Source organism: Corvus moneduloides, chromosome 8, assembly GCF_009650955.1.
Source record: "Corvus moneduloides isolate bCorMon1 chromosome 8, bCorMon1.pri, whole genome shotgun sequence".
NCBI lineage: Eukaryota > Metazoa > Chordata > Aves > Passeriformes > Corvidae > Corvus > Corvus moneduloides.
In genome coordinates, this window is record NC_045483.1 from 3,550,366 (window position 1) to 3,575,828 (window position 25,463).

Here is a 25,463-nt window from a genome sequence, read left to right on the forward strand (position 1 = left end):
AGCTCCGTGAGAAACTCCTTAGCGACCTTAGTGTATCCCTGGCTGTTATTTTGAAATGTTTTCTGTTAGCCATATGAAAAAAAAGATCGGGAAAAAGCTCATGCACATCTTTTGTGAAGAGAAAGGTCAGGGCTGGGCACACACAGAGCACTTGTCATCACATCCCTGGGGAACCTGCAGCCGCCAGCGGAGTTACCACCACCATCCCACACACTTCCCATTCCCGGGAATGTCTTTCCAATTCCTCTCAATTTTTTTCAGTGCTCGCCCTTTTCTACAGTGACTTCCCCGAGGTGCGGCTGAGCGGTGACAGCGGCGGGAGGGCGATGGGGTGGAGCGGGGGGGGGTTCATCCCGCCGGGGTGTGTGGGGGTTCTGTGACCGCAAAGATTGCTGCTTAGACTAATTCGGCAGAGGGGAGCGGAGCCCCGGTCTGAGGGACGGAGCAGCCGGTGTGAGCGATGGGGGAAGGCGGTGAAAGACCGAGCGCCGGGATGAACCGTCCAAAGGCCGGAGCCCTCGCTCCGAGGGCCGGGGGAGCGGCGGGCGGGGCCCGCGGGCGCCGCCCCTGAGGGACGCGGACGGGCAGGGCCCTGGCTCGCGCGCGCCCGCCAATGGGGAGCCCTCGCGCCAAGGGGCGGTGCCGCCGCGCGGGGGCGGTGGCTGCCAATCAGCCGCGAGAGCCAATCGGCAGCCCCGATTCCCGCGCCGTCAGGCGGGCGGGGGCGGGGCGAGGAGCGGTGACAGTGGCCCGCGGCCGCATCCGCCTCTTCTCCGCGGGCCCCGGCAGCGGCAGCACCTCCGGCACCTCCAGCAGCACCAGGTACGGCCCGTCCCGCTCTCGTGGGCCATTCCTGCTTCTCGCTGGGCCATCGTGCCCTGCTTCTGTCCCGCGGCCGGGGAGGCTGTAGCCGGCCCCGTCGGCAAGGCCCCGAGAATGCTGTCGCTGTGCCGGGGGCGGGGGAGGTGACAGCCCGTCCCTCCTCTGTGCCTGTGTCAGCCCCGCTTCGCGATGCCACATCCTTGCCTCTGCAGTGTCTTTGGCCGTCGCCTTGGTGGGGGGATGGCGGGGGGGATCTGGTATTTGACCCCTGGGTTTATTGCTTTTCCTTGGTTTTTTCTTGTTTTGCTGGAGAAGAGAAGGCTCAGAGGGGACCTTTTCCCACTCTACAACTCCCTGAAAGGAGGCTGTAGCCAGGTAGGGATTGGGCTCTGCTCCCAGGTAACAAAGACAGGGCGAGAGGAAACGGCCTCAAGCTGTGCCAGAGGAGGTTCAGGTTGGACATTAGGAGGAATTTCTTCACAGAAAGGGTGATTTGACTTTGGAACGGGCTGCCCATGGAGTCCCCATCCCTGGAGCTGTCCAAGGAAGGACTGGACGTGGCACTCAGGGCTCTGGGCTGGTGACAAGATGGGCATCGGGTACAGCTGAGACTCGATGATAGCAGAGGTCTTTTCGAACCTCAGTGGTTCTGGGACTCTGCAATTCTTGTCTGCCAGCCTGGGCCCTAAGCTGTTGTGCTGTGGTGCTGGTCTGCAGAGGTAGCTTGGCCTGTCCACGCTGATGTCCCCCCTGCTTCTCCCCTCGAGCGTTCACTCCTTCGATTCAGCTGGTAAAGGCTGCACTGCGATTCTCTGCTCTATCCACATGAACCTGAGTGTTTTCATGTGTTTGACAATATCCCCCATTTACCTTGGGGTGTTTTTCAGTGTCAGATACATACTATTCAAGTTACTTGTGCAGTCTGCAGGCTTCTGTCTGGATAATCTTGCTCAACAGCTGAGCAGAGCTGTTCAAGTGTTTTATAGCTGTGTTTTGAGTGGTTTTTCTGTTCTGATGCAAGACCTCTTCCAGTTGCTGTAATTCCCTGGCTTCTGATTCCAGTACTGCCTGCTGCAGTGCACGTTCATATTTCTCTTCCTCACAGTTGGTAATGAGTTTGATTTTATTTCATTTTGTTTGCTTGGGGTTTTTTCCTTATTGTGCCCCTCCCCTTTCTGAAATTTCTGTTCACCTTGTCTTGCTGATCATCAAACCCAAATTTTCCCCCTTCTTTTAACTCCAGATTAATCTGTAATTCTCAGCTTTACTCAGCTCTTCTCCATGTAGTCTTCCACACCTTGGCTAAAGTGATGTGGCCTCACTAGCACAGTTCGCAGGACAATTCCCTTAGGGGAGGAAAAAGCCCTTTTAAAAAAATCTGATTAATATTTTCCAACCTGAAAGAAGTAAAACAATAACCTCAAACTGGGGATCTGTGATTCTTCATGCAGAAAGGTATAGGGCAGATGAGAGTTTAACTTCTTTGTACCTTTCATTTCAGGAATGTCTGGAAAATCTCCAAAATATAGAAGCTTGTGATAGGATTAGCTGCTCTGGTCTGCCAGGGGCCAGGATGTCACAGACCAATTACATTTTAGGAGTTAAGCAGGTTGAAATATTGAGTGGTCAGATTTTTTTTTTTCTTGCACAGAGAATTATTTGGTTTTTTGTTTGCGAAATCCTTGAATAACAATCTTGAAAAGTGCTAACACAGAGGGCTAATCTTTAACAGCAGGAAACATGCCCAGAGCTTTGCAGCATTCATCTCTTGCTGTAATAGAGAATATTGACTCTTCTTTGGATTTTGGTATACAGAGAAAACAGTCTTTTGGCTTTGGTTAGAAGAGAGGAGCAGCAAAGTAATGCCTGAGGAATCTGCTGAAAGAAATGCCTCTCTGTTCAAGGCAACACCTTCAGGGTGCAGATCTTTTCCAAAGTAAAGTAGGGATAAATCCATGACTTAATACTTCTGTCTCAGCAAGCAGCCTTGTGTAAGCCATCCTTGCATCCTCCTGTTGGTATTTCATAGCTATCTTTTGGTTAGGTTTTGCAATCTGCTTTTGTTAGGTGGTATAGCAGTGTCCAGGCTGCTCAGCTCTTCAGTTTGCTGTGGAGTGTGTTACAGAGGAGGCTGCATTTGATAAGCAGAGTACTTGTGATCTGTGATCCTCCTCTGGGGATCAAACTGTCTGCCAGTTTGTGTCATGTTCTGTGAGACCAGAAAGCTGAGCTTTGAGAACTCTTGGCTCTCTGCTGTTCCCTGCTGTGAGAGGAGCTTCCTCAAACAGCTTTTAAAGTGCCAGCTCACTTCCCCTTCTCTGGGATGTGTCTTTATATTGACTGAGGTGCAGGCATGGAGAAGAAATCAAAGTGCGTTTGCCCCATGACTACCCTCAGGTTATCCCTAGATGGTGACAATACAAGGTTATGTATTCAGGGGGAATTGCTGGGAAAATACAGAGTGCTCTAATGATCATTAATATCTGACACACTCTTACTTTCCATCTATTTTTTGATCGTAGAATCCCAGAATGGTTGGGGCTGGAAGGGACCTTAAAGCTCAGCCAGTCCCACCCTTGCCATGGGCAGGGACACCTCCCACTGTCCCAGGCTGCTCCAAGCCCTGTCCAGCCTGGCCTTGGGCACTGCCAGGGATCCAGGGGCAGCCACAGCTGCTCTGGGCACCCTGTGCCAGGGCCTCAGCACCCTCACAGGGGAGAATTTCTTCCCAATATCCCATCTAACCCTGCCCTGTGTCAGTGTGAATCCATTCCCCCTTGTCCTGTCCCTCCACCCCTTGTCCAAATTCCCTCTCCAGCTCTCCTGGAGCCCCTTTAGGCACTGGAAGGGGCTTTGAGGTCTCCCTGGAGCCTCCTCTTTTCCAGGCCGAACAGAATGTTGGTCTTGAAAATGGTACCATCAGCGAGTGCTTAGGGGTAGGTGGCAACATTTTACAATCCAGAATACAATTTATAAGTCACAACTTTCTCTGCTTCTTAAAGCAGAGATCAGTTAAAACTAATCTTTTCATCAGATTTGTTAATAGTATCAGCTAAACGTGATTTTTGTTGGGTGCTTCTTCTCAGTGTTGTATTATTTGCTTTCTGATTTTGTGACATGATTTGTCTGATGGCAATCTGGTAGAAAATGGACATTTCAATAGAACAAGAAGTTTGATGAACTTAACTTTCTTACTGTAGTTTATGTAAGTACCTTGGAATTTAGGGCGCAGCGAAAAAGGGACACTTGCAGGAAAAATGATGGAACTGATTCATAGACTTGCTGAGTCACACAGTTTAGTTTTCTTTTTCTTTCTGTAAGTGTACTTTAGAATAGAAAAAACAACTTGTTTGAAGTTAACTCCCCTTTAATTTATACTTCATATAAGCTTTTTGGCTGAATTTCAAAATAGTTGAGGAACCTGGAATCCTGGCAGTAAAACCACTTCAATCGTGTCAGACATTGCTTCTGAAGTGTTCTTAGTGCTAATTATTAACTCTCTTTATTTTTTTCCCTCCAGATCTGTATCAGAATTCCTGAAGTTCATCATGCTTTCCAAGCTAACCCGCTCCCAGAACCTTGCTGTTCTCTGCCGAGGCCTTCATTCCTCGCTGAGCTCTGCCACCTCAGTTGCTCCTAAAAAAACCATTCAGGGGCCTCCCTCGTCTGATTTCATCTTTGAGCGTGAGGCGAAATATGGTGCCCACAACTATCACCCACTGCCTGTTGCTCTGGAAAGAGGAAAAGGTATTTTATTTAGGTTTTTCCTGGAGATTGTAGGTGGGGTGTGTCTGTGTAAGTGTAATGAGATCATGGCAGAATGGTTTTGACCTGATTGATTTCTAAACATTTTTTTTTTGTGGTAGGATTGAGATCATTGATGAAACAAAGACAGCTAATTGTTGATTAGAGAGCAGAATCATTATGCATAAGGGCACCTGAAAAACTTGTGGTGTCTCTAAAATGATTTATCTAAACAGAGGTCTAAGTCTTGATAATCTTCAGAATAACTCAGCAAGAAAAATTTCAAGCAACTTAATTTCGTCTGTTACCTTCTATGGAGAGTTTTAATGTGAACATGAAAAGGTGCATTGGAACATATCTTAAGTCCTTGTGGGCTGTTCATGTATTGTCACTTAATTTAAATTTACTCTGGTCTTCGATTATGTTTAAGGAGCCTTTTTGTCCTGTGTCATCTTTATTCTGTGTGCTGACCACAGGTTTGTTTTCCCAGGTGTTTACGTGTGGGATGTTGAAGGCAGAAAGTATTTTGACTTTCTAAGTGCTTACAGTGCAGTCAACCAAGGCCACTGTCACCCAAAGATTGTGGATGCTCTGAAAGCCCAGTCTGAAAAACTGGCCCTGACATCCAGGGCATTCTACAACGATGTCCTTGGGGAATATGAGGAGCTTGTCACCAAAATGTTCAATTATAACAAAGTTCTTCCAATGAACACAGGTAAAGAAATATTTTATTTCCATTTTAGTTCTTGTTTCTGAAATTCAATGGTTGTGTAACATTTTCTGCTGCATTGATGACTTGTTCCATGTGCAAGAGTGATAATGGTGCTGCTTTATGTTTTAGGAGTGGAAGCTGGAGAAACTGCCTGTAAACTGGCTCGGAAATGGGCCTACACTGTGAAAGGAATTCCAAAATACAAAGCTAAAATCATTTTTGCAGGTATGTAGAGTGTGTGTTATGAATTGAGGTCTTGAGGATCTGGACACTGGATTGTTGGGAGGCAGCCTGAAGTCACATGGAAAGCACATCCAGTCCTCCATGCTCTTTTAATCACTTAAAGTGCAGTACTTTTAATTCCTGACTGGCTCCTTACAGAACTTTTTTGTAGATTAATTCCTCAAACCTCGGCCACACTTCTTCTAGACTGTGCAATAGGGTTAAGCTGCTGTCTTGGCTTCACCTGCCAGGGCTTTTGTTCTGCATTCTCCAGGTCTTCCAGAAACTGGCATTAACATTGGAGTCTTGATATAATGAAAGTAAAAGCAATGTTGTTAAAGTAAATATTGGACCCTGATTCTGTGTTGGGATATTTCCTTCCTTTACCTGCCTGCCCTGCTTGGCTCTGTAACAGGGAGAAGTTACCTGCTCCTGAAGAGACTGTTGGGATTTGTTAAATAGAAAAATTTTAAAAACCTATATACAATTAAAAAAAAAAATCTTATATTTAGTATTTTTTGGTTATAGATAAAGCAGTTTTGTCAATGCTAATTTTGTTTAATGGTTCTGTATTTTATAAAATCTTCCAGAAGAAAGCTTATTATTTAAATACTTTTTCCCCCTACATTTTATAAGTAATAATTGCATTAAAGCTGAACATTATCATTAAAATGATGTTATCTGATTTTTTTTCGATTTTTCAGACTACTAGCAAAACTAAAGGAAATTATTTTGTATAATTGTCAGGTCTTAGAGTATAATTTTCTTTTGTCTTTTGATATAGCAACAGAGTGTATTTATGTCATCAATACAAAATACTAACAATTAAGAGAAGGATGCTGATACGTTGTTAGATAACTCTTAAAATGCATCACCAAATGGGATGTGTAATGTCCTTTAAAGTGTTCTGGCTCTTTTGGCTGTTCTGGCTCTCTGGTCAGTTTTGTAACAATTTCTCCTTTTTTTTTTTCCAGCTGGCAACTTCTGGGGCAGGACAATGTCTGCCATCTCCAGTTCTACTGACCCGTCCAGCTACGATGGGTTTGGACCCTTCATGCCAGGGTTTGAACTGATCCCATACAATGATCTACCAGCTCTTGAGGTATTTGACAACTTCTTGTTCTCTTGTAAGAAGTCATTTTGCAATGTCTTTTTGCTAAGTAGCAAGGAAAATCAGAAGTTTATACTTTGAAACCCTTGCTTTGACGTTAAGGTATCTGTGAGTAGACATATACAAGGAATGTGTTTGTTATAATTATGAATTGGAATGTGGGTAAATTCTGCTTTGGTTTTGATTTTCAGTTTTGCTTTAGGACATGAGAGGAAAACCACATGATCTGTTTAATTTCCTAGCAGCCTGGTCTAGTGGAAATGCCCCTGCCCATGGCAAGAAGTGGGATGGGATGAGCTTTAAGGTCCCTTCCCACCCAGACCATCCTGTGATTCTATGACTAGAATTCACTGCAGTTGCAAATATTTATTTTCAGTTTCACAGCATCCTTAAAACCATGCCAGGCTGCTGTTTCACGAGCTCCTGAAATGCCACTGATTCTGTATTTCCCTGTGTTCTCTGAGATTAATCCTGTCAAGCTGTTGGGGGTGGGGGGGGGTACATCATTTCTGTGGGTAAAAACCTCTATACCTGTTGGGTCTGCTTCATACAAGTGAGTGGGTTTTGGATATTGAGAGATTATAGAACAGAGCTGCTTTTCTCCTTGGAGTTGGGTTAGAGGAAGCAAAGGTCTCTCAGTGGGTTATAGCTGCAGTGTGGAAAAGCTTGTTCAGGTTTGAACCTACATCAGGCTTGCCATGGTGAAAGACCTGCAAGTATTTAATGCCTTCATTGCAGCTGGAATTCTGCTCATGGGGCAATGCTGAGAAAAGCTGCAGTAAATTCATGCTGGGAATCATTAAATCTCTTGTGCCTCGTGGACTTCTAAACCTTTTTGAACTTGGTAGTGCAGGAATGTACCTGTGGACTTTGCTTTAAGGTAAAATTGTTCTAGAGGGGCTCCATTCTTTTTTTGCTTAAGGGAAGACTTGAGCAATTGTTTGTCTTGTATGGGGTAATACAAAACTGAGGGTATTTCTGAGGTGATTTATGAACTGATCTGATAAACTGCTTGTCTGGGTTTGCAGTCTGCAAGGTTTGTACCTTCCCAAGCAAGCACAGCAGCTGATTTTACACTGCAGTCAGTGACACAGTGTTAGAACTGAAGTGGCACTCGGGGAGAGCTGCCTGACAGGAATGCTCTTCTCTTCCTTTGAGGAAGAACACCAGCGCTAGAATCAGGTTCTGCTATATGTATTTTCTATATTTGACCTGAGTAAAAGCTTTTTCTTCCTCTCTTTCCTCTCCCTACGTCCAATGTTGCAGCGGGCCCTTCAAGACCCCAACGTGGCAGCTTTCATGGTGGAGCCAATTCAAGGGGAAGCAGGAGTGATTGTTCCTGACAAAGGCTATCTCACAGGAGTGAGGGAGCTCTGCACAAAACACAATGTGAGGAATTCACTGTAACATTAAATGTTTAACATTACACACTGTGTTTACTGGTGTACCTTACAAGGTCACCCTTCTATACAAGGTATAGAACTTTATATGCTATTTAATAATTTGCCTTTCTTTCAGTGGAATAATGCAGGGATACTTCTTGTGTTTCCTCACTAAAAAGTACTTCTTAGCAGTGCACATTTTTCACTATTTTTTACTATTGTCATCGATTTAAGTTTCTAATGAATGTTCTTCAACTGCATTTATTTTAGGTTAATTTGACTTTTAATTTCTTTTCCACATTATAAGTTCCTTGGGTCCAAAGCCAATTACCAGGGCTATCCAGGACCTTTGTTGCTGAAGTGCATAACTGCTACCAAGAACCAGTAACAATAATGGGTCACATAATGAAACACTGAAAAAAATGGTTATCAGTGATCTCTGATTTAAAAATCAGTGATCTCTGTTCCAACAGAACTCAGATTCTTAATTTGTAAATGCTACTCATAAATCTTTTCATACCTTCAGAGGAAGACACTGACATATTATTAATAAAGTTGTCTTCATTATTGCTGTGATACCTCAAAAAAATAATTGTATTGTTGGAACTGGGTTAGGAGTGAAAGGAATTCTCTGTTCTGTTTGGATTTTATTTCGTTTTTTAGAAGATTTTTCTTCTTCTCTTTAAAGGTTCTGTTTATTGCTGATGAAATACAAACTGGTTTAGCCAGAACAGGGAAAATGCTGGCTGTTGACCATGAAAATGTGAGACCTGACATAATTCTTCTTGGAAAGGCCCTTTCTGGTGGCTTATACCCTGTGAGTACCAAAGAAATACTAATAATTTAAAATAATACCAAATGACTCAAACATTTGTTGAATAATGGTTTGGTTTTTTTTTAGTCATTAACACTGAAAACGTGCCAGTTGGAAGAACAATAAATCTGATGTTTGTCGTACTTAGAAATTGTTGTTTGCAAGATCAGCTATGATTTATGACCAGACAGTCCAGCCTGTGAGAGAGACATAATAAAATAATGGAATACCTGATACTACCTTCATAGCTGAACAAGTGGCATTATTTCATTTGTTTGGCATGCCTGCATGGCTGATTTTATCCTCTTGGAGTGACTTAAATTCCTGCTGATTAGGCTGGAAATTACAATGCCTTGAACTATTTTGGCCAACTGAAGGGATTTCTGAGTTGTTAAAGCAAGTATTGAAGCTTAAACTCTTGAAATAATAGTCAGTTTGGAGAAATGCCCCTCAGCTGTGGTTAAAAGTTGTATTACCACTATAACTAAGTGTATTTAAGGGATTAATTATGGGATTGTCAGATCTGCTATTCCCTGTATACAGACCTGGGAATGTAAATGTAATTTATCACCATAGGCTGAAAATGATCCTTTCCTGAGTTCTGAGGGAAAGTTTGCTTCAGAGATATTAAAGTTTACTGTTCTAAATATGTGAATTTGCTGACCTTCCCATTTTAGGTCTCAGCAGTGCTGTGTGACGATGAAGTTATGCTGACCATTAAACCTGGTGAACACGGATCCACATACGGCGGAAATCCATTAGCTTGCCGTGTGGCAATGGCAGCTCTGGAGGTTTGTGTGTGGAGATAAAGATCTGGAATCCAAATTAAAAAGGGAGTCATGATCTTTGCTGAAATAAATAGTATTATTTTTCATGCTACGAGCAGAAATCTAGCTTTAAATAAGAATGGAAAACTGGTAGCGATTATCTATAGATCATAAAATAGATTCTAAATTTTTTTATTGGAAATGTGTCTCAATTCCTATGTTCTTATGGTCTTAATGTCTTAAATATCAAAATAAAATTTATCTAGGGGAAGTTTCAAGGCAATTATGTAAGTTTGGTCAAATACCTTCACTAATTTCATGAAGACATTTTGAAATTGGGTTATTTTACTGTATCAGCACAAGCTGCTGCTCTGTAAGCTTGAGAACAGGTATGGATCTCAAACAGAAACTAAAATGTCCTGTCCAGAAGGTGCAATTCAATTATTTTGTACTTGCTTAATTGACTACATTGATGCAGGTCACACAGAAAACCTCATCACTACCCAATACACAGACTTGGAAAGACTAAGAGACTTCAGAGGTTTACTGTTTAGTTGTAAATAACAGCAAACAAAGAACAGTCAATTTAGAATAAAATTTCAAAGAGATTATTGTTTCTTGTAAACATGAATGAGTAAAGGCTCAATACCAACCTGCTGGGACATGCAGCCTGTGCAGGGACATTGTGGCTGCAACAGCTTTTGTGTCTCAGCAGGTTCAGTGTCATTATCCACCCCTTCCCCATGGAACATGAAATAAATGCAGTGCCCTTCAACTGACTGTAGATCTGACTTCTCTTTAGGTAATTGAAGAGGAAAATCTAGCCAAAAATGCAGAAATAATGGGTAATCTGCTAAGAAATGAGCTCATGAAGACTCCATCTAATATTGTAACTGCTGTAAGAGGAAAAGGGCTCTTAAATGCAATCGTAATTCGGGAAACCAAAGGTGAGGAAATAAAATCAACTGCACAATCGCAGCATGGAAAAGTATTTTTCAACTTAAATTGTAGGTGGGGGATGGCATATAGACATGATGTTTATGTTCAGGTCATGGTTATAGTACTGCAGTACCCACTGAAAACTGATTTAAGTTACTGTGTGCCATTAAAAATATGAGGGGTTTTAACTAAGAAAGGCTGAACAATCGTTTTTAAATTATTGAACTCTTTTATGATTTGATAATGCCGAAACCTGATGGTTAATCTGCCTCCCAACAAATACCTTTGTCTCTCCTCATTGGAAAAAACTGTCCACATCTGGAACACCAGTTCCTGACAGATTATGGGAGCATTGGCTGAGATTAGTTGTCTCCAGAAGAGTTAGAAGAGAACAATGAATACAGGAGAGTACAAAGAAGAAAAAAGTTAATGTTAGCAAGTTTCTAGGGATTAACACCTTGAATTATATCAGAAATCTGAGTATCAAGGTACTTGATCAAGGGATAAAGTGGTGCAGGAAGATGGTGTCATTTTCCAAGATGATGTGCTGAAATCCAGGTTACATAAACATGACCTTGTCTGAAGTCCTGTCCACATGTCTGCTTACATCCTCTTTGCATGGTTCCCCTTTTGAGATCTATTTTGAAGTCTAGCTGAGTGCTAGACAAGCACTGAGCTGTGAAGGAGCAGAACTCTGTGTGCTGAGGCAAACCTGTGAGGCAAAGGGCAGCTTTGGAGCAGTGTCACTCAGTGCGGATTCCAGGGAGCTGAGTGACCTCTCCCTTTGTGAACACCCTGCATCATGTCTCTGCCAGCTGGCAAACAGCACCACGTGCTGCAGGTGTGACACCTCTTCTGCTGTGCTGGAAATGTCCTCAAAGTGCTGTTGTTGTTTTGCCTCCCTCCCGTTGCAGACTATGATGCCTGGAAGGTGTGTCTGCGGCTCCGCGATAACGGGCTCCTGGCCAAGCCCACGCACGGCGACATCATCCGCCTGGCTCCACCACTTGTGATCAAGGAGGATGAAATCAGGGAGTCCATTGAAATCATTCACAAGACCATCCTGTCTTTCTGAAAACATGGCTCTTACAGTCTGGCTGCTGACTGCTCCAAGGGGGTGTGTTGAAATGTGTATGATGAAGGCCTGCTCTTGAAGCAAGCATCTCTCATTCCTTTTATCTAAGAGGACTTGACTATTAAAACATAGCTGTATCTTTAAATTATAGCGGCTCTGTAGAAAATACAGAATGATTTTGAAGACTTTCCAGTCTTGGAATACTTGGAAATAAAGTTCTGTACTTACTGAACAGCTAAGTCAGAATATTTGAGGGGAGATACCTATAGAAATCTGCTTAATTGTTTTAAGTGTTGGTCAAAGTTTAAAGTGTGATTTATATATATATATTAGGTTGCCTTGCACTCTCATATCACTCTCCAAAACATGGCATTTGGCAATTTTTGCCCCTCAGCAAGATGTCTGTAGGATGGAAGCACTTATCATGGCGGGTGAATTTGTGTTTTTCACGTGCAGCTTGAAAAAAATTTTAATACTGAAGGTTTGACAAACTGGGTGTTATGCTGGTGAACTCAAGAAGCATCGAGCTGTGTTCTGTGTGTACAATATTTTGATTGTATGACAAGAGATGCTGTTTTCAAGTGTGGCCTCAGTGTTTGGCTTTGCAATCCTGTAAAACAGATCTGAGCATATAGATCTGTTTTTACTGTTACAAAACTTTCTATCATCTGGATGTTTATATTAAAACATGCTTTGCATTATAAAAAAGTATGTTCATGTGTAATGGAAATACTCTGAGTCTTCAAAAAGAGCAAACCTCACAGAAACTTGAAGTTCTTTATTTTTCTTAGCTGGTTTTAGCTGAACTAAACCCTGATTAATCACACAGTGCAAAATGTTCCCTTTGCTGAGCATAGGGGTTAAATACAGTCACATGCTCATACTGTGAAGTGGTAAACAATCCTTTGGGATTTGGAAGGCACCTTAGTTCATGAAGTGGCCCAGTGTGCTGGTTGGGGTGACAGAACATTTCCCCTTCCTTGCTTTGGGTGAGACAGGAAGATGTGTCACCTGTGGGTGAAGTAAGACTGATTCCCACTTGGAAAAGTCAGTCCTTATTGCAAGGACTAAGGGGTAATATGGCAGTGGGATTGTTATCCTCAGGGATAAGAGAAATGGCTGCGTGAGTCCTTACAAACGCCTGGATAACCTGCAGGAACCTATCGGGGTCTGGAGGATGGGGGTGGCAGCCCTCAGGCACAGAGCCTGTAAGTGGATACCGGAGGAATGGGCGTGGGGAACTTGTTGCAGGGGGAATATGGGGTAGGCGGATCGGGAAGGCTGTGCCCACCTGGCACCGCAGCCAATGGGGAAAGGAGGAGGGCACTTGGGGTCGGAGTTTGGAATAAAAGGAAGCTGCGTCCTTGGAACACTCCAGAAACTCCATCGGGGGTGATAGGGCGATATCTCTTTCTATTCGAATAGAATTGATTTCTGCAGGGGCTCTCCTGTTTCCCTTGTGGACACTGGCCTTTGGCAAAGTGATTTTCCTCACATTAGGACTAAGGAAAAAAATGCAGGAAGGTGTTGCCGAAGAAGTTTGACATCTTTGAAAGCTGTACTTGTGTAACCTGATGGGAAGGAGGGAAATACTTGAGAGAAACCACAGGGTAAACAGCACTTGCTGGGGTCCTTTCAGAGACTGAAAAGGTAAACCCCCAAAACTCTTGGCAGCACAGAAGTTTATTTTCCTAGGGTAATGGGGCTGGCAAGGATGAAGGACATGCTCAGGTCTGTTCTCTGCCACAGCTTTGTCACTGCTTAATCGCGGAAAAGGACTGGAGAGCAGAAGATTCCAGTCTGTTTTACTGCTTCCCTGTCCTCGCTGTTAACAAGTTTCCTGCCACGTGTGTGTCGTGTTGCCACTGTAGTGCTTCTCAGGACACAGAGAACAGGTTATTTTCCTTCTGTGCAACAGCCCTTTACGTACCTAAAGTTTGTGGTTGTTCTTGTTCCAGTCCTTACTCGTTTTCTGATTAAAGTTCTTTTTTTTTTCCCTGAGAGGTGGTATTTTCTAGAGCCCTTGCTGTTCTGCAATTTGCTGCTGCCCTGTGCCCTCACTAATGCTCGGAACAGCCAGAGAAGTTCACGTGGTTTGGGTGCTGTCCTGTAGTTAATGCCCAGTATTGTGGAGGGTTTTTTTGTGCAAACTGTTTTGAAGAATAGCTTTGAAGCTGTTCCCCGTTTTTTATTTGTTGAATAAACAAGAAGTGCATATAACATTCTGTGCTTTGGTCTACTGATTCTGCGTTCTCTGAGATTATTTCTCTGGCTGCTGATGATCGGTTTGAGCTCAGATCTTACCCTACCCACTTTTTGGTTGCAGATTTAATAGGCCAAGACTTTTCAGAACTTGAGAATCTTTCTCGTTCCCTAGCACACCACTGCTGAATCTGAGCTTTTAATTTATCTTTTAGTTGCTTCATGAGTCCAATTTTTTTGGTAAGCTTATGAATATCAGAGTGTGTATAGCTTTTCCCAAAACGAGTCATCCTAAATTGCCCTTATTTAATGATGGGGTAATTGAGTTTTCTGTTTCAATTTGAAAGCTCTCTGGCTCTCTTAACTAAGCAAGGACCAGGGTGTGTGCCTGGAACCAGAGCTAGAGCAGACAGAGAGTTTTTATTGTTTAGTTTATTGCAGTTCAATGCCAGAACAAGTACAAAATTACATGTATTACTTCAGAAGTGAAGACAGATAGCAAGGACTTCTCTTCCCAGATGCAGAGGCTGTCACCAGCTAACCTCCACTTGAGAAACAATAAAAACCGTGTTGGCAGCTGTCTGTGAGTTAGGAGGAGGAGCTGGATGGCCAAAGGGAATGTGAAAGTGCCTCTTCTTCTTCTGTGACAAAATGATAGGGTATCAGAAAGCTCGTCTGCCTTTGGAATGTTGTGTCTGTTTTGGGGGGTTGCTTTATCATGGAAAGTGGTTTTTGTGTCTTCTGGCAGTGCTAAACTGGGATTTTGGCTAGTTGTCAGTGACACCGCTTAAACCTCTCAAACTCAAATATAGCTGCTTGTATAACTAATGTGCTTGTAAAACCTGTCTGTGCTTTTGTTGTCTGGGATCTTAATTAGCCTTAGAAAATTTCTTCAGGGCTTTTATTCCCAAAAAATGTAGACAACTAAAGTGCCTTTACCTGGGTGCCAGAAATCCAGTGCTCTGGAGTTTGTACTTGTTCCACTGATTGCTCAAGTGGAGGCAGCTCAGCCAAAGGCTGGTGCTGAGTAAAGTTTAATTTGAAGGAGGCCAAACTGAAAATAATCTACAAATTAGTGTAATACACATGCTGAAATGTGCAAAGAAAATACGTAAGACGTCTCATAAAATGAGTTTGGGTTTTGGATCATAACTTTGTAGGAGGTGAAGAAGTGAGAAGTGCAACCTCAGAGAATGCCTTTCCTGTGCCTTCCCAGTATGTTTTTTTTTAAAGTTTGCATTAGCTGGAGATGCAAGTGTGGAAATGGCATTACTTTTTGCTGCTGTAATTGAAAATATTTTTAAAATGGCACTTGAAAGAGCTCTGTATTGCCTATCCAGAGGGCTTAGGTTTCTTTAGCAAGACCTATATAGCAATAAAGCTTTTTAAAAGCACAAATACGTATCTGCAGAATGTTGCTGTGAGAATTTGGCTATAAAGGCTTAATCTGTCTCCATCATATCATTCACACATATTTTTTGTGAAGTAGCTTCTGATGTTTCTTTAAATCAGGTATATGAAATGCTTTTTTAAATGAATAGTGACCCTGCCTTCAGTGCTGTGCAAACACATGGAGGTAATCCAAGCACCCCAGAGCCAAACCAGCCTTCCTGGGGCACCCAGGGCAGCCCTTGGCTTCACTGGGAGCTTTGTTTGTGGAAATAATGCCCAATTGTGCTGGCACCTGTGCACTTTGGCAAGGGAAAAGTGAGTGAGTTTTGGCGTGAAATCATTAAATATATATATTGGCATAAAAAGAAAAAATTACACTCTTTGTGGGTAAATGTAAACCAAGATTTCAGGGCACCGTGTGAAACACTAAGAGGCAAGAACCAACCACACAGTGAACAGAAGGGAGATGGGAAAACACTGAATGCAGGGATTCCTTTTTTTGCCCTTTCCTGCTGGCAATCTTAGGAACCATGCTTATGACATTGTCCTTGACCTGGGTTCTTTTCAGCTGCAAAAGCCATGAATTTGTGTCATCAAACAATATTTTCTAAACTTAAGTAATGTATTCTGGTAATTTTTAATAGGACCCATGTGCCTGGTAGTCATGACCGGGTAAAGAGCTGCACATCTTGAACCTGTTAAGAGTTTTCCACGATTAAGCAATCTGTTTTGTTTGTCTTTGAACAACAATGTTGGCGGATGAGTTAAGCAGAAAAGCAGGCCTTAGTTATTTCTTTGTTCTTTTCATTTTTTTTGTTTTGTTTTGTCTACAGCTGCTTCTTCATGTTTTCCACCCTTCTGGCAGCAGGTGGAGCCAGAAGCTCGGCTTTAAACTGAGAATTTACTGCTGGGTGGAGAGTTTTTGGAGTTCGGGAACTCCTGGGCACTTGCTTTTGGGCTTTACTAATACCGAGGTGTGACACAAGCTTCACTCTCAGCTCTGGGTGCTGTCTCAGCGCATAAGTTGTGCTGTGCACTCCTGTGGCTAATCTTGTGTAAGGGGGATTGTTAGGAGAATTCTGTGCCTCTAGTGTGGCAAATGCCCAGCAATTCTGACTGATATGGACGTAGGGACAGCTGAGAGGGGAAAAAAAGAGGCTTTCCTTCTCACATCACCGAAGTAGAGCAAATGAGAAGGTGGAGGTTTGAGACAAAATTTTAAATAGGCCTTTAAACTTGTGAACTGCTTTCCCTGGGCCTCCCTGTCGTGCTTCCATCCTGAGTGAGAGGCTTAACCAGTTGGAGTTGCTGTATTTGTGCAGTAAAAAGAGGTGTTCTGCTGAACATTCCCTCAGCAGGAAAAGTAGGCATGGGAAAGAATACTACTGGCACTATGAAGCAATTAAAAATCCCTTGTAGTGCCCTGGTGGGAAGCTCACGAAGCTGCTGTGTTGAGCATCACTTGTAAGGGGTCTTGAGGGCCACCAAATGCTTGAAAGTGGTAAGATTTCATGGAATTACTAAGATTGGAAAAGACCTGTAAGATCATCAAGTCCAACCTTACTGCTTTGCCTGTCAAACATAGGGGAGCAGGAGGGAGTTACCGGGGCCCTTGCAGTCGGATTGCTCAGGGCTCGAGGGAGGGCAGCTGACTTAGGCCACGGGTTGGAATGCTCCTTTGTTTTTAATTTCCAGTTGAATTTGCTGTGCTTTTATTATCATCCTTATTGAATGTTATTGTGGTGCAGATAAGAGGTGACCATCAGGAATCCTCTTCAGTTGTTGTTTCCCTCGACACTTTCTGTCACTCTGCTCAGGCTTGCTTGAAGAAATCTGAGCAGAGATTGTGCTGTCTGGAAAATCCCCAGGCTGTTATCGGCACTAGTCCAAACAAATATGGGTAGAAAGCAACTCCTACTCATTCCTGTATAAAATCCTATTAATCTGCTATAACTCAGGCTGCAGAGAAAGCCCCTCAAGAGTATTGACCGTTTGCACAATGCGCAGACCAAACAAAGGCCTGGACCTTGGATGAACTCACAAACCTTCCCCGGGTCTGACACATGGGGAGACCTAATCCTCAAGCTAATACAGTCATTTGGAAAAGCTGTGAAATGAGAAAGGGCAGTAGTTACCCTGTAAACACTCCTGTTCCCTGTCTGCCATAGGTATGTCCAGCAGACACTGAGGCTGCCCTCCCTCAGATGAGCTGTGCTAGAGCCTAGTTCGGTGTACGGAATAAAACCATAGCTCAAATGGGCTGTCCTGGGAGGAGTGACAGCGGTGTACATTCCATCTGGCTCTTGTTGGCAAGATGGCCAATGCCTGGTCAACGTGTTTGGAAGTTTTTGGCAGTTAGGGCTGTGCTGAAGAAGCTTGGCCTCACATGGATGTGGTGGGAGATTGCAAGTAATTTGCCATCAGAAATCATCCTAAAACCACTGAGGGAGAAGATGCACAGTAGTGCTTCCTTACATACACTTTTTTTGGGACAAGAACATCCATTTTCCAGCATCCGTTAATAGTTTTTCACCTTAACAACAATCAGATATCATTAAATATGAATTACTTGGAGTTTTGGAAGCATTTCTGAATAACGTGTGAAAAGAACAGGATCATTAATTTCCCCCCCGATGGAGGCAGGAAAGCTGAGGAAATCACAAAGCAGGTGAAAGCTTCAGTGATTATCCTGTGGTCCACACCTTCTTCCACCAGTGCTATGGCAGCTCCTGCCTTCTCTGAGGATAAAAACTCTTCTTTTTGAATAGCCAGAGTAAGGTGAATCTCACAGGGACTGGCCAGCTCTGTCATCAGAGGTGGCAGCAGCAGCAACTGTACAGATGCAGGAAAACCTCCCCCCCCACATTTTCACATACCGTATTTCAGTGGTTTAATACATGGACTTTGGTCAGGACTAAATATTTAGCAGAAAATTCCTAGTTGTATTGCATTATAGATGTGTAACTGTACAGACTGTCCTTTTGTGTGGGCAGCCTCGTTGGAGCGGGTGGTTTGAGAGGCATCCTTGATTTGAGGTTATGTCATTCGCAGGGACAGGAAGCCACTGGAGGAGTACCCAGTTCTGTTCCCACGTTGTCTTCAGAAAAAACCCCAAATACTGAGTTTTGGCTGCTTACTCTGGCCTAAGGAGTTGGGGCAGTGTTAACCAGTCAATGCACAGTTCCCCATAGCAGTTCATGCTTCTTGAGCTGCTCTGGTGAGGGAAGGGAGTGGTGAGCTGTTGGGGTGGCTCAGCCCGCTCTTGGGCTGAGGCCATGGAATGCCAATCAAACCAGGGCCATCCACTGGGTGGATTTCCCCACCCAAGACAGTGAGTTGGAGGGCGGATCAGAGGATGTCACTGAAGTCTAGGTTGCCTCCCCTTGGGTGGTTCTGGGGTGCAAGTTACCGCCCTTGTTCTGGAAAGTTCTTCGCTGTTTGGTTGTTCATTGGTTCCCTATTGTGACTCCCGCCTCCCTGTTTTCCCCATTGGTTCTGGTCAAATTGTATCCTCCCCTTTGACTGTACCCCATTGGTTACTTCCCTTTTCCCCACCTTTTTCTGCCCCCCCCCCCCCCCCCCCCCCCATAAAAGGCTGTGCACGATTCCACTCGGGGCTTTTTTTGGTCCTTGGACCCTCCGGCTAGTGAACTTGCTGGAACCTACACCAGAGCCCCTCTTGCCTTCTTTGCCTCCGGGCTGATGCAAGCCAAATCCAATGGCCACCTGAGGTGCCTCCTCCGAAGAGGAGCCAGCATGCGCATCCACCTTGTGCCTTCTCCCACTGTGAAGTTGTCCAGCGAGGATGCTGTGGAAGCTGATGCTGGGTCTCCTCTGCCCGAGGCCACACCGAGGCTCGTGCTAATGAACCTCAGGTTGCGTTAGTGAACAGTCCCACGTCACTCCTGGGGAGCTGGTGCTTGGGGAACTGCCATGACCTGTGAACAGTCACCCAGCTCCCTGCAGGACAGATGCCACTGCCCTCCTGCTGAGCACAGCACCTTCCCCTTGTACAGAACAAGGATAAACCACCTGCTTTTCTTCTGCCACCAGATTTGATGGACTAGAAGTTCTTGAGACATCAGTGAGTGTCTCTTACTCTCGGGGCGGGGGTGCCCTATGCTGCCTGGCATGACAGGACCACGGTTCCTCCTCTGAGCTCTAAGCAGTGCCACAATGGAGCAATCCCCGAGTAAGTGACACCCGATGCCCATGAAGGGTTGCAAACTTGTACACACAGCAGAATACTGTAAGGGAAAAATCAAAAAGGACAGGGAAAATGAGGCTGTTGTATGAAAATAGTGGTGGACTTTGTGCCTCTGCATCAGGTTGACTGTTTTTTAGGGGAGGCTCCTGTGTGTGCATGGATCAGAGCCGTGTAATTGCGACATTTTGTATTGTCTGGACTGCAGTAAATGCCAGGCAGTTGCTGTACAAACACAGAGCCATGGCCTTGCTGATACAGTCTTTGATCTCTCGCTCTCATCTACAGGAACAGTTCCTTCACGTCAAGGGTAAAGGCAGTGTGAGAAAGAGACTGGTATTTGCATGCAGTGCAGTCTCAGCTAGGGAGCTGGGGTTGCAGTTCCCAGCTCTGAAGTTAACCTTGGACAGCACAAAAATGAAAACAAGATTAAAGCCAAGTGGGGTGGGTGTTCCTGTGCAGCCGTTGCGTGCAGAGCAGACCATACCTGCATCTTTAAAGACATCAGGTGACAACAGAGTGGCCTCTCCAAGCACAGCTGCTTCTTGCTAGCGAAGGAGCTAATGCAAGAATATAGTTTTGGAGGGCCTTGCTCTTTGTGGCCCTGTGGAGATGAATTGGGGTCATGTAATGGGGCTAAGGGCTAGTACCGCTATTCATGTCCAGAGATGGGACATGTAATGAGGCAACCTGGATGACCTTCATCCCTGGGAGGGAGAGCCCCTTGTGCTTTCAGACCTTTTATGGGGAGGGGGAGGCACCGTGGTGGGAGGCCAGGGAGTGCAGGGTGCTCAGACATGCATGGGGGTGGCTTTTTCCAAGCTGAAAGTCACTGCTTTGTAATTCACACAGCATAGGTTTGCGAAGGAGCATTTTGGTTTAGTCTAGTCCTGTGCCCATGCTGTTCTTCAGCAGGCTGGTGGGTGGTCACATGCTAAACCAATACCAAGTAAAGTAAAACAAAACAAAAAAAAAAGGGCTAACAACTATGGTGGTATCTGGGACTTCCTTCCCCATGTGGCGCAACTTTCCTTGTCTCATTATGGTTGGGCCAGCTCTGCCTATGCAACCATACCATGCCCTGGTGTGCCTGGAACAGATCAGATCTCAATCCAGAAATGAAAGTAAAATTACTGAACAGAGGGAGAACAAGGCCTGGGGTGAAATCTAGCACTGTTAGAGAAGTACTGGTGCCCGCCTTGCCTGCCTCCTGAGAGAGTCCTGAGGGTCTCCCTTCTCTTGGCACAGCTAAAGTGTGGATCTTTGGAGAACGTGTTTTTGCAGTTTTGTAGAAACCTAGGATGTGCTCAATATTTATCTAAAGAACAAAGAAGTAATGAGGATGTGAAAATCTGGAATAGCTCAGTAAAAGGAAGCACAGGCCACTGAGGTTGCACGGAGTGATGAAGAAGCTTTGCAAAAACAGAAAGAAAGTGCTGGCAGTGCAGCAGGTCACAGAGCTCCCTCCAGCCCCACCTTCCAGGCTAGTGTTCTCTCCAGAACCTGGGAAGCATCAAAAAAAATGTACTTCCTTTGCCCAAAGGAGGTCTGGGCTGTCATCTCCCACTTCATTCCTTTCATGCCTTGATTCCTTGCTTTAATCAACCAGGTCTCAGAGTGACACTGTTGGGAATGCCTGAGGCAGCACAGCACCCAGCTGCAGTCCTTGGCTTCAGCTGCAACAGGCAGAGGTTTGCTGCAGCAAGGAGGGAAAGCTGTCTCCTTTGCAAGGAGTGAGCCCCAAAGAAAGGTGGTGTAAAAGTCTCGGCAGAGGCAAAGGATGAGACAGAGGGGTCTGTGTGTAGGTTCCAGCTGGTTTATTGCTGGCGGAAGATTCGGGGACAAAGACCAGGAAAAAGGGGAAAGCACAGCATTTTATATGGGGGTGGAACAAAGGGAAACAAGCGATGGGGATCGACTGAGGAGGAGGAGTGGATAACAGGGGAATAATCAATGGAGATCACTTAGGGGAGGGAATTACATGAGTAGACCAGTGGGGCATTGAAGAAAGCAGAACTTTCCAGAACTAATACATAAGCAGCTAGGGGAAATACATAAACATTAACTTACACATAAAACTGGGTGGAGAGCTCCTGAACCAATAAACTTAAAACACGTAAACTAAGAACCACTAGGAACCTTGGATCTCGCCATAACAAAGGGTTGAGAATCAGACCTCAGTGTTCTGGAGGCCTGTCCACCAGTCCTCTCAGTGTTCTGCTGCCGTGGCCACTGCCACCTGAACTGCAACATTGGAGTACTCCTTATTTTCAAGATGTAACGCACGTCCCTTTATTCTTCATTAAGGCTAAACAAGCAAGATGTGGAAATGTTTCCACCAATGTTGTGACTTTGTGCAGATCTTGTTTTCAGAGCTTAGCTCTGAGAGCAGCAGCCCCAGCTTTCCCAGTGTGAGGATCCATGAGCCAGTGTGTGCCCAGGTGGCCAAGAAGGCCAATGTCAGCTGGCCTGTAGCAGCACCAGTGTGGGCAGCAGGAGCAGGGCAGTGCCCATCCCACAGTCCCACAGTGCTGTGTGGAGGTCTCCGTGGGAGCTGCTGAACTGCATTGCAGCAGGTTTCTACAGAGGAGCATGGACATCCTGCAGCCTGCTGTCAAAACGCCACAGGGTCGATGGTCTGCCAGCCATGAGTGCTGAGGACAGCAGGCCCAGCACTGCCAGCCAGGGGCTGCTGCAGGGCATTTTCCAGTCAAGGGCAGCTGCTGGTGGTGCCTTCAACAGGTCTTGAAATGGTGCTAACCCGAGGAAGACGTACAGGCCTGGTCAAGGCGTGCTGGGCACGGCAGAGGCTGTGGGTGCAGGCGGGCTCAGGAATGTGAACAGCCCACGGGAGCCGAGCGCTGCCCTGCAGGGACACTGACAGCTGCTGGTGAGGGCCAGCAAGGCCTGAAGGGCACGGCCGTGGTGCTGAGTGGCCAGGAGGGCCAGCCTGCAGAGGGGAGGGTGCTGCCAACGCTGCGGAAGAAGATCCCAGTCCCTCTCACTAGCAGTGGCCTGAAGAAAGGCCGAGTAAAATGACTGGAAAAGACGTGTGGGTTCTCCTAGTGTAAAAAACCTTTATTTCTTTTATTTCTACTCTACTTTGATGGGTGAGGGGGATGGGGGCTACGGGCTGGGCGACAGTGTGTCCTGCTGTGCTATTCATGGCCGGCAGTAGGGCTTTTTGGCCCGGCGTTGTTGCCGCCAGACATGTCTCATACGAATTGGCCCAGGCTGGGAGCGGTTGTCTGTTGTGGATCCGTGGAAGAGCCATGGAGGCCTGTATGGACGTCGTGGCCGTGCTGCCTGACTGTTGATGGCCAAAGCGCCTTCAGGCAGCCTCGACACTGCCCGGTAGGAAGTGCTGGGGCTGCTGTCATCGGCACTGTGGGCTGGGCCATCATCGATCCTGCGGCGTTTTGCAGGCGGGCTGTACGTTGTCCGTGATGGTATTTCTTCCTCAGGGTAGCGCCGCTTCAAGGCCTGTCGAGGGCGAAGGAAGCAGCTGCTGCTGAGGAGCTAACACACCCTGGGAGGGCATTGATAATTCCTGGCTGGAAGTGCTGGGGCTGACAAGCTCTGGTTTGCCAGTGGAGCCTGCGAAGAGGGGCAGGAAGGTCATCAGGGTGGCCATGCAGGCCGTAAGCAGGAGAGGCTCCTGTGGTAGCCAGAGCTGTCCTGGAGCCAAGGCGTGCTGAAGGCCCTGCTGCCAGGCGCAGCCTGGCCCCTGTCCCCAGTGCGGGGCACCGAGTGCTTTGGTGCCTACCAGTCTCTGTGCCAGCACAGGTGCGGCACTCCCAGGAGTAGGTGCTGTTCCCCAAAGAGGAGCAGTGTCTGTGGGTGCCCTCGGCAGCGCAGGAGCTGCACAGCCTCAGTTGCCAGGGTCTGTAGGATCAAAGGAGGTACTGGTTGTGAGGACAAAGTGCCAGAGCAAGGGATGGCCTGGCCTGGCAGAGCCCTTGTTCTTAGTTCTTCCTCCGTGAGCTTGTGGGGAGATCTTAGGTCCTGTTCAGAGCCCTGCATTGTTGCTTTGGCAGCTTACCCCTCTTCCTCCGCGTGCTCCCTGCCTCCTGGACAAAGGCACGTTTCGGCATCGCAGCGGCCATGCCTCTGACGTAAGGGTGTGACTGCTTGGACACTCTCCCATGATGGGGGTCTGCAAGAGAAGGAAGGGAAAGAGTTGAGCCCAGCTGACCCAGCATCAAGCAGATCCTGGCACTCGCTGCTCCGCTGCCTGTGCTGTTTCCAGCTCCTGAGTGGAGCTGAGGGCAAGAGGCATGGGACAGAAGGTGGCCAGGCCTGCCAGGGCAGTCCTTAGGCTGGCACTGCACTTGTGCTTGACACCTTGTGAGCTGGGAGGAGAAAACCCAACCTCTTGGAGAGTCGGATCCCCATGGTGAGCATTTCCATCATGAATGGCTCTTGGTTCAGGCAACACGGGCATCGGAAGCCGATGCCAGCATGCAGAGCCAGTCTCTGGATGCACTGCCGGTGGAAGCGGGCGTCTTGGCATGCAGGGCAGCCCATGGTTTTGTAGGAGATTCTGTTTTCCACGGTGTCCAGGCAGATGCTGCAGGTGTTGTCCTGGCTTGGACGAGCGTGCACTGCCTGCTGTGGGCGGTGCTCCCAGCAGAAGGACCTGTGAGGAAGATGGAAGAGATGGGCGAGGGAAGGTGGGAAGCGCAGAGTCCTTCCGCAGTGATGGCGATGTGGGGGGTGGAGCTGTGAGAGACCCCAGCCTCTTTGTGGGCTCTTCCCCAGTCTATGGCAGGTTGCTGGCAGCTGTCCCAGTGGGCTTCTGCCTTGCATGGCCACTGCAGATGGAAAGGGCTTGGAGATGAAGCCGGGGTCTCTGAGGCAAGGGCGGGCAGCCCTTACCTGTAGGCCCCGAAGTACTGGGTGACACATTCGCCGTCTGGGGCGCAGGGCAGGTGGAAGGTGCGGTCGCAGCCCGTCTCAGAGCAGGTGATGCTGGCCCCCATCTTGTAGCAAATGAAGCAGCTCTGGAAAGAGCACCGCAGCCCGCTGAGTGTCAGGACTGGGGCTTTGTGGCTGCCCTGCGTCTCCGGGCAGGGAGCAGGATGTGGGCAGTGCTGGGTTAGAGCCCACAGAGCCACCTGCACACGAGGCTCTTGCATGTGCCAGGGCTGGGGCTTCTTTGCTGGGGAGCAGGAGGAGCTGCCTCAAGCCTCTCCTGGTGCCAAGCTCCCTGCGCCTGCGAGGTCCTCACCTTCTTGGCTGCTTCTTTGATGACGTGCCTGGTGTCTCCAACGAGAAAGTCTTCCGTGTTCTCTTGTGGGAAAAGTCCACTGGCAAGAAGCTGCAGAGCAGAGAAGGCCAGGAGCTTGTTAGGTGAGGAAGGAAGGCCCCTCCTGGGCAGAAAGATGGAGGGAGCCCCGAGAGAGCTTACCTGGCAGTAGTTGTGGACACAGAGTTTGAACTTCATTCTCTTGTACCCACAGATGTCGGTGTCTGCCTCGGTCCGGTGGCACAGCATGCACACTGGAGAGAAAGTGCCCCTGGCATGAGTATGTCTGTGGGGCTGGGCAAGTGTCCGTGCAGGATCAGCCCCAAAACCCTGCTGGGTCCGTGCTGTGCTGGCTGAAGGGCAGGGTAGGTCAGGCACGGGTGCCCCAGCAAATGCCCAGAGCCTAGGCCTTTTGCAGAGCTCCTGCCTTGCCCTGGCATAGTTCTTGCCTGCTCACTGACTGCCCTGGTATACCTGTGCCAGCGATCGGGAGCTGTGGGGAGAGAGGCTTTTGCTATCAGTGGTGTCCTGCTGTGCTATTCATGGCCGGCAGTAGGGCTTTTTGGCCCGGCGTTGTTGCCGCCAGACATGTCTCATATGAATTGGCCCAGGCTGGGAGCGGTTGTCTGTTGTGGATCCGTGGAAGAGCCATGGAGGCCTGTATGGACGTCGTGGCCGTGCTGCCTGACTGTTGATGGCCAAAGCGCCTTCAGGCAGCCTCGACACTGCCCGTTAGGAAGTGCTGGGGCTGCTGTCATCGGCACTGTGGGCTGGGCCATCATCGATCCTGCGGCGTTTTGGAGGAGGGCTGTACGTTGTCCGTGATGGT

General features: G+C 46.8%; 2 protein-coding genes across 2 annotated transcripts; one reads left to right on the top strand and one right to left on the bottom strand.

Annotated features, from left to right (window-relative positions):
* The first annotated feature begins 695 nt into the window (after positions 1–695).
* On the top strand, positions 696–11,820 carry OAT (ornithine aminotransferase). Its single transcript, XM_032116488.1, has 10 exons — positions 696–822; positions 4,343–4,569; positions 5,057–5,281; positions 5,408–5,503; positions 6,475–6,602; positions 7,878–8,000; positions 8,682–8,810; positions 9,485–9,598; positions 10,377–10,521; positions 11,428–11,820. The coding sequence occupies exons 2-10, from the start codon at positions 4,371–4,373 to the stop codon at positions 11,586–11,588; spliced, it is 1,320 nt and encodes a 439-aa protein (XP_031972379.1). The 5' UTR covers positions 696–822; positions 4,343–4,370; the 3' UTR covers positions 11,589–11,820.
* Positions 11,821–22,548: 10,728 nt separating this feature from the next.
* LOC116447368 (PHD finger protein 7-like) lies at positions 22,549–25,428 on the bottom strand. The gene is made up of 9 exons (XM_032116502.1): positions 25,109–25,428; positions 24,797–24,888; positions 24,617–24,706; positions 24,265–24,389; positions 23,759–24,025; positions 23,429–23,542; positions 23,153–23,271; positions 22,961–22,983; positions 22,549–22,869 (listed from the first exon to the last, which is right to left on the bottom strand). The coding sequence occupies exons 2-9, from the start codon at positions 24,881–24,883 to the stop codon at positions 22,549–22,551; spliced, it is 1,146 nt and encodes a 381-aa protein (XP_031972393.1). The 5' UTR covers positions 24,884–24,888; positions 25,109–25,428.
* Between the last annotated feature and the right edge of the window lie 35 nt (positions 25,429–25,463).